The following is a 9,010-nucleotide window of genomic DNA, read 5'->3' as shown; positions in this document are numbered from 1 at the left end:
TGTTACAAAATCTTGTATTAATCATCTCCCTTCACTTCCAATATAACGTTGATATGAAACATAGGCATGATTCCTAGTTACATGGGAGGAGGACGAATAATAAATATATATCGTAGCAAGATGAAACCACGAGGGTGTTTCACCAGTAATAACAACGAATTGAAAACTGTACACTTGCAAAGAAATTACAGCATCCCCAAACGTTTATAGTGTGTTTTGTTTCCGCCCCCCCTTCTTTTTCTTCTTCTGTATAATCAGGAAGCTGAAACGTGTAAACAAACATGCTATTTCCATATATGACAAATTTCCTTTCTTAAAAAATATGCATTGCTTGGCAACATTAACTAGGCAAAAATATTTCTTTGTGCACTAATTTTATACAGGGGAAATACACCCGTCCCCCCACCAAAGAAAATGAAAAGAAGAGGTCAAGACTAAAACGCATGCAAAACAACAGAAGGTGTGTTTCAGTGCCAAAAGCAGGCATGCAGCAGAACAGAAACCCAAGCTTTTTTTGTTTTTGTTTTCATTTGCTTACAGGAGGCATAAATACACAAGAGTTATATATTAATAAGGGAGGAAGTATTTTGCTTTTTTTTCTTCTTCTTCAACATTTATTAACATTCCCGTTTTCTTGCAATTCCTCCCAGAGGAATACACATTCACCATTTATTTTTATTTTTTTAAGTAAAGATTAAAGGAATACAAAAAATAAAACTCACTTTGCAAACTCTTGATGACTTGTATAAAATCAACTTTAGTGTTATCATAGCTGTGTGCAAATTATACTTTCTACAAGGTCTACTCTTTCCTTCCTGCTTCAAATCAGGCACATCCAGAAAAACTTTGAAAGACCGGGGAGTTTGGGGGCGGGAAGGGCAAAACGGGGGACGGCAAGAGGGCTAGGCGGACAGGCTTCGCCAGATGTTATGGGACATGGAGTTGCAGCTGTTCTGGGCGTATCTTCGCCCCCCTCTTCCTGCAAAGGTCTCTGCCAGTTTTTGCCAACCTGTTGCTTTCTGGGCAGCTATGCCAGCTGGCTTTGATGGAAGCTGAAGTCCAAAAGCAAGTGGGGAGGGCCAGGTTGGAAGAGACTGATCTGGGGGAAATACCACATGCCACACACTGCCTGCCTTTGGTGCAGAAAGAGGAGGGAGAAGTAATATCCAGATCAGCCCTGAGAAACCCAGAGAGGCAGACAGAGGATGCTGATGAGACGAAATAGCCACGTTCTGCTTTTAAACGTGGGAGGCTGGTGCCATATGCAGAGTGCCAGTTCTGCAGCAATCTGAACTGCCTGCAGGTCTCTACATCTATCTTCATAAGCGCTGGTTCGGGGAGCAGGGCTGTGAAACCCCCCTCTTCCCTCTGTGATCTCAAGACAACAAGGGGAAGATGCCTGGACTGCGTCGGAGGAAGCTGCACAAAAAGGGAGCATCGAATGACGCCTCAAAAGAAAGGCTGGGTTTCCTCAGCGTCATTCGTCCTTGGCCCCACCCGGGGAAAATAAAGGGGGGGGGGAGAGAAAAGAAGGCACTGCCGTGGCCCAGAATTTGGGGAGTCTAAGGAGGTTGCGGCACATGTGTGTGTGTCTCTCACTGCGGTAAAAGCAAACTGCTTGACAACAGCTGCGCAGGTGGTCATTTTGGACATCCAGGTGGAGTTACAAGCGATTGCAAGACTTGTATTCAACAGGCAAGCTTGCCATGGGGCAGTGGGGAAGATGTATTTTGGGGCCCTGTTTTGCCAGGCACAAAGCTCTGGCCCAAACCTCGCCGAATCCAGGCCCCAAATCCAGGTAGGCCCCAAATCCATGTAGGTGGGCTTGTTCTTCACGCAGCAAAGACCTCCTTGTTTGGTGCCCATCCTTGGCTGAGGAACACGGCTTAAGGTCTGCTGGGAGACTTCCCTTTTGCAAGTCTCCTGGGAACCAAGGGGGACCTTGTCGCGCAGGTTCACAGAGGCGCCTCGAACCGCTGCAAGCCTTGCGTCCCCTCGGGCTGTTTCCCTTCCAGCTGATGGGCCTACGGAATGGGGCAGAGACCTGCGTCACCCCTGCTACCTGCACAGTTTGTTTCCGCGGCGCGCAACACAGCCAAGGGCACTTGAAGGTATACTAGGGTTGCTTCACGTTGCAGTATAGACGGTATCACAGTGCAGGAAGTAAAAGCGACGGCGCTCCCCCCCCCAAAAAAACCCCCGGTGCTTCGTTCTTCTTGGATCCAACCCCCGCCAGCTACTGTCCACCAAATGAATTCTGTGGCAGGTGAGGGGGGGGTCAGAAGCCCCTTCCCAGAAACCCCCGCGGCCGCAATCTGGATACGTGAATTAAGCCGCAAACCGCTAAAAGGAAAAGCAGCAATATAAATTTCATAGGTGATAAAATCGCATAGTAACAAGTTGTCTCTGGCAGCCGATATAACCAGCTTAATACACTCTTGTAATGAGAGCAAGGAGAAGGGGGAGGACAAAATAATAATAATAATAACAGCAATAACAGAACTCCACACATTTCTACATAGTGAAATATTTCGCAATTTCTGACGCTATCCTATAATTGCTTATTATAAAACGGTTGCATTTGGTGATAAATGAGTAAATAGAAAAATGAAAGGCACTGCCACTTTTTTTTGTTTTGTTTTAAAATACTAAACATCTGACTTCCATGGCCTTTTGCATGCAACTTCTCCACTTTTTTTTTATAAATAGATTTAATTTTTAGTTTAGATACTTATGGGGTGTCCCCCCCATCCCACCCCCTTTTTCCTGCAGTCAATACAGGAACTAAGAGGGAACCTGGGGGGGGGGCGGCTTTCTGAAATGTATCTAAAGCCTCTTTTGATTAAACAAGAAACACACAAACACACACACACACAAAACCTAAGACAATGTCTCAACACACTGCGAATGGAAAAGAAGCTCTCTTATTCCCAGCGAAAGAAAGAAAGAAAGAAAGAAAGAAAGAAAGAAAGAAAGAAAGAAAGAAAGAAAGCATATGGTTATTCTCAGAATTTCTATCATGGTTACCAGCCATAGCGAGTTATAATTCATATATTTATCCAAAATAATATCTCTTAATAATCAGATAACCTCTGTTTTCCTATATTCAGCAAATGAATAAATAAAAAGCCCCCCCCCCCCGATTTCTAAATACTTTTCAGGAACTTCTTCCTTTTCTACCCAACCCCCCGTTTCCCTGCACAAGCAACGCCACTCAAGTTTCGTAGGACACCCCCCCCAAAAAACCCCTCTCTCCATCACTCAGAACAGTCATTCTGTCCCCCTTCGGTGTCCAATCTGCCTCCCCCACTCTCTTCTGTGCCCCCTGCTTCTCCCTCGCAATTGATAACCTGAGCAAAATTGGTCAGGGCCGCCCTCCAGAGAAACTCGCCCCCCCCGCGAGGGAGTGGACCCAGGGCAGGTTGTGCCCCCTCTTCCTGGGTGTCTTGAAACAAACCACATTCTAAAACCTTCTTCCCCTCCAGGACTGCGTTCCTTCTTTGCTCCGATCAAAACACAACACACCCACACCGCCCTTTAGCATCACGTGTTCCCGCTAGAAACACAGAAACGAAAACTGTATTTTGGCAGCTTTTGTTTTGAGGAGGAGGAAAATGAAAAACAACAACGCAGGCCTTCAAAATATGGCATATCAAATGCATTTACATAGATCTCTCCGCCCGGAGGCTCGAGATAGATGCTGAGGAAGAGGTCTGCCCCTTCCTCTCCCCTCCGCTGACGGGAAAAGAAAGTCCCAGCAAGTGTTTGGCACTAAGTTAAACCTCGGTCAGGTGGAGAAAGTAAACCGTTCTTCCCGAATAAAACTGGGCCATGAGAGACTCTCTGGGGGAAAGGCAACTGACTCACACGGGATAGATGTGTCGGGACAGGGGCTTCCTTCTTGGGCTCAACCACATGCCACCCTTGAAACAAAATAAAAAAAATTCCTACCAGCAGCACCTTAGAGACCAACTAAGTTTGTTATTGGTATGAGCTTTCATGCACACTTCTTCAGATACCATGCACACAAAAGCTCATACCAAGAACTTAGTTGGTCTCTAAGGTGCTACTGGAAGGAATTTTTTTATTTTGTTTCAACTACGGCAGACCAACATGGCTACCTACCTGTAACATGCCAACCTGTTTCATTTTGGTGTAAACCAGGAATGGGGAAACTATGGCCCACTGGATGTCGAACTTCCACCTCCATCAGCTGCAGAAAGCAATGCCAGGGGCCAGGGATAATGAGAGTTTTAAGTTCAGCAACATCTGGAGGGCCAAAGGTAGCGCACACCTGGTTTAAATGAGGATGGCTTCCACCCGGGGGCCCTGCCAGCTGCAGTTCAGTGATGGAGCTGAGGATACGCAGCAGAGGACGCCCAGGATCTCCCCACAAGTCCAGTAAGGGGGTTTAAGGGGCCACATCCACTTAAAACTGGTCTCAAGCCCATATAAATCTGCAGGATATACTCCATCGCAATGATTCCTGAGAGCACCCTCTCAAAACGACATTTCCCAAGGGGATTCCCTGCATTGCAGGGGGTTGGAATGGATGAACACTTGGGTTCCCTTTCCATTCTGCAGTTCCGGGATTCTACGGAGGTTGTTCCAAGGGGAGCCACGGCGATGAAACTGGTTTCAAATCAATTTATGATTCGCAGCATGGAGATGCCCATTCCTTGGCACTGTGGCACATATCTGAGAACGAAGGAAGCGTCTGGGGGGGAGAAGAGGCAGAGGTGTTTCCTTCCCCCCCCCCACTGAAGCCAGCGTGGCAGGAACAGGAACGAGGAGGTGCAGAAACGGCACTCCTGTCTCCGCTGCTGCCAGCCCTGAGGGGTCGGCTAGTGCCAGCGTGGCTGAACGGGCTGCGCTCCTGCCCTGCTGCATCCAGAAATGCTGAAATGATGCACCAATCTGCATGGTGCACAGACCCACCCCAAAGCAAGAGCTGACCTGGTGAGCCCTTAGAATAAGGTATTACACAATATGCTGGTATGATGTGATGCACCAAAACGTGACGTATATTTCAGCTGCGCACACTTATTTTTTTTATTTTTAAAGCTATATCTTCCTGCAGGTGGCAACAGCACGCCATTGCAAAGACAAGGGAGCAAGGATTGGGCGTTTGGGAGTCTGCAAGTCACACTCCTTCTCCAGGAGCCAAGTTTTCTGGGGAGGTAGCGGAGGAGGATGGCATCAGGAGGAACTCTGCGCTGCCCTTTTTCTGGGCCACAAGAAACGGGCAAATCACACTTGCGGACGGTGTGGCTCTTGTTTAGACAGAGCAAACCGTACCGATGCCACGCAAACCAAGTTTCCGAGGTGACCTCACATCTCTCGTAGGTTTGCACAGAGGCTGCCTTCAAAGGCTTCCTAGACCTGCTTGGATGAAATCTGGCCAGGTCTGCGATGGGAGCGTCAGTGGAAAAAGTAGGCGCATGAGCCTACTTGTTTGGGAAGCCGCGCTCGGCCAGAGCTGTTTTCTTTTGAAGCCTTGTTTCCCCCTCGACCCATCCATGCACTGACCTCGCCTGCCTGTGCTCATGAGGAGAGACAGGCCTTGCCCTGCTTCCTTCCCCTCCTAGCCTGGCGCACGGATCCCCATTCGCCAAGCCCGGAGAAAGGCATCAGTGTCTGCTTTCCAGCACAAACACGCTGGGGAACAGATGCCCCATTTAGACGGGGAGACTGCTGCCTCCAGCCGCTCTGTTTACCCTTCCCTCCTGCGCAGATCTTCGGCACAGGAAAGGCACGTTCTTACTCTCCTGAGAAGACGCCTCGGCACCGTCTCCTCCGATTACCTCACAGGCTGGGAAAAGAAAGTGGGATTGAATGAGGAGCACTCCGGCCCCCAGACACGTCGGTGTGGACGTCAGGCCCTGCTGGTATTTCCAGGGGTCTTCCAAGGGTACCCAGATTGGAAGTAGGCTTACTTGGAAGTCAGGGCTACCTTCTAAAGTTATGTCAGGGGCAGGTAGGAACTCGGATGCCACGTGGGAGGCTGCCTATGCCATCCTTTGACAATCTGGGGTTCCCCAGATGTTTTGGGGGCCCCAACTCCTGCCAGCAGGGCAGTGCTGGCTGGGGCTGACAGGAACTGCCAGCCAAAACATCTGGGTTGGCAAAGGGCTACACCAACTGCTCCCTGCCACCAATGGAGGCTAGTCCATTTGGTGCGAAGGGGGCACTGCCTTGCCAGCCTCAGTCAGCCACCAGCTGCCTGCCTTCTTGCGTACAACCTATCCAGGGGGTGGCATTGGCTGCCAACTCCGCCCCTTAGTGGAGAACTCTGCAGGGAGTAGATGGGGACATCTCAATCTCTCACTGGCTCTGGCGCCACCTGCTGTTGGGCTCCATGATGGCCGCCCTGTCATTCCCAACGGGCACCGGTCGCTAACGCTGCAATGTAGGATTTGACCCAGGTCTCGGTAGGTCTCGCAGCTTGTTATATGGCTTCCTTGGGGAGAAATCTGATGTACTACTGATCTCATGCATGATATCCCCAACCTTTGGCCCTCCAGATGTTTTGGACTACAATTCCCATCATCCCTGACCACTGGTCCTGTTAGCTAGGGATTGTGGGAGTTGTAGGCCAAAAACATCTGCAGGGCCGCAGGTTGGGGATGCCTGGTTTAGGCGACCTGACCCTTTCCCACACCAACACTTCTGGTTCCCAACTGGACCCGTCCACTTGAGTGGCAAGCAATGCCAAGCAGACAGGGCTTGGGCCCTAGAAATAGGGTGGTCCAAATGGACTCCCTGCTCTCATGGCTGCTGCCACCCAACCAGCAGCTTTCAGTCTGACACAAGACTGAAAAAACACAAGACTGCCTGTGTTGCTCAATGAGCCGAGTCCCATTGCCACCCTACACTTCAGGTACCAAGCCAAAAGCAAGATGAGTCTCTGAGTGGACGTGGTTCTCTCGTTCTCCCAGAGAAGCATCTCTGAGATGTTCTCTTCTTCCTAGAACATGAGCTCACGAGTCCATATGCAACATCTTTTCTATTTTCTCTCTCTCACACATACATACAAATATATGCACACAGACGCAATCTAAGGAGCAGAGGCTTTTCTGCGGCACCTCCAGACGCAGCTCCTCCTGCCTGCCCTGCGACAAATCTCATTCCTTCCTTCGGCGCCCTGCTCCGCCCCCGGCTCGGAAAGTCAAGAAAAAAGTCACGCAAGTGCCTCCCGCGGCCCCCTCTAGAGAAGCAATAGCTTGGCAGTTATTTTCAAAGGCAAACCTGCTGCTATAAGACACACACACACAAACACACACACACGCACACACAAAAATGCCATGCAAAAGATCCTTTACGTCAGTGAGACGAGTCCTTGCAGGCGGCGGCAAAATTATTCTGGCAAGACCGAAGGGCCTTGTTCCGCTCCCCTCTCTCGCTGTGCCTGCCGTTTCCCTGTTCTGCCTGGTGCTAGCACCCTTGATCCTGGAGAGAACGTGGCAGGCGAGATTGGGGTGCTGGCAAGGGAGTCTGGGCCACGCAAGACGTGCCCCCCCAAGTGGCAGGGCAGGGGGCTGGGACTGGCCCACCCCGTCGGCTCATCAACTTAACACTGCGAGAGGAGGAGGAAGAGGCGTTGGGGGCCACGCACTCTGCACACCTGCCGCGCTCTTTTCTGCCCGCCTTCATGTAAACAATGCGCAGAACCCAAAGCCGCTCTTTTGGACACCAACGGAGGGAAATTAGTTTGGCCTTTTTAATTTCCCTTCTGCCGCTGCTGCCGCCCACCACGCTGACAACAACTGCAGCTCCAAACGGTGAATGTCAGTGAAACAGCTCCTATTTACAGATGGCCGACGCGTTGCTCTCCGCGTCGTCGTCTTCATGCTTCGGTGACGTTATTTCAGAAAGTCTCTTTCTTCGCGAGGAGCGGTTCCGGCTGCCACCCCCGCTGCCAACGGATGCTCCGTGCGTTATTACTTGGCTGCTAAGAGGCTTGCCCTTAGCCACGGTTGGGGAGGCCTGCTCCTCTGAGGAAGCCCTCCGACATCTTTCGCTCCCCACCCAATGTTGTTTCTCTGTTTTGTGCATAATCATAAACCTGGCGGATCCCAGGCCTGTTTCTTGACGATGCGTAACAGCAATATAAGTGTGACCCTTTTACAAAATGTAAACAGAGATGGAGAGAGGAGGAGACAAGAGACAGACAGACAGACAGACAGACAGAGAGAGAAGGAAACGGCAACGGAAAGGTTGCAAATTATCTCCAGGGATCCTTGACACGTCCGGGGACTCGCTGCCAACTTTGCCGCTGGTCCAGCAGCCCAATTTGCCGACGGCCAGCGTTCTCACTGCAGACACCTCCGTCTTCTAGATCGTCGAGGTTCTGTCGACACCATCTGAAAGGGTGAGGTTCACCGTTAAGAGCACAATTCAAAGTGTTGGCGCTGACCTTTAAAGCCCTAAGCGGCCTCGGTCCAGTATACCTAAAGGAGTGCCGCCACCCCCATTGTTCAGCCTGGACATTAAGGTCCAGCTCCAAGGGCTTTCTGGCAGTTCCCTCCCTGCGAGAAGTGAGGTTACAGGGAACCAGGTAGAGGGCCTTTTTGGTGGTGGCGCCCACCCTGTGGAACACCCTCCCACCAGATGTCAAGGAAATAAGCAACTATCTGACTTTTAGAAGACATCTGAAGGCAGCCCTGTTTAGGGAAGTTTTTAATGTTTGATGTTTTATCGTGCTTTTTATATTCTATTGGGAGCCGCCCAGAGTGGCTCAAAATATATTATTATTATCATTATTACTTACACGACATGCTCAATTTTTAATGTTTGATGTTTTATCGCTTTTTCGTTATTATTAAATTTCTGCTGGGAGCCACCCAGAGTGGCTGGGGGAATAATAATAATAATAATAATAATAATAATAATAATAATATTATGCAGGGCTGCCTTCGGGTGTCTTCTAAAGGTTACTTATTTCCTTGGCATCTGATGGGAGGGCCTGCCACAGAGCGGCTGCAACCACCGAGAAGGCCCTCTGCCTGGT

General features: G+C 49.9%; 1 protein-coding gene across 2 annotated transcripts in view; it reads right to left on the bottom strand.

The window, feature by feature from the left end:
* The window catches only part of SAMD4A (sterile alpha motif domain containing 4A), a 131,643-nt gene continuing 122,633 nt past the window's right edge, over positions 1-9,010 (bottom strand). For both annotated transcript variants that reach the window (XM_080973853.1, XM_080973852.1), the window contains one exon: positions 1-8,363. In XM_080973853.1, the coding sequence (XP_080829979.1) occupies positions 8,335-8,363 (29 nt within the window). In that variant the 3' untranslated portion in view covers positions 1-8,334. The remainder of the gene's footprint in view (positions 8,364-9,010) is intronic.

This window comes from Podarcis pityusensis (genome assembly GCF_964106645.2).
Source record: "Podarcis pityusensis genome assembly, chromosome: 1".
Taxonomy (NCBI): domain Eukaryota; kingdom Metazoa; phylum Chordata; class Lepidosauria; order Squamata; family Lacertidae; genus Podarcis; species Podarcis pityusensis.
The sequence above is the reverse complement of the archived record's forward strand: the minus strand, read 5'-3'. Positions and strand labels throughout refer to the sequence as shown.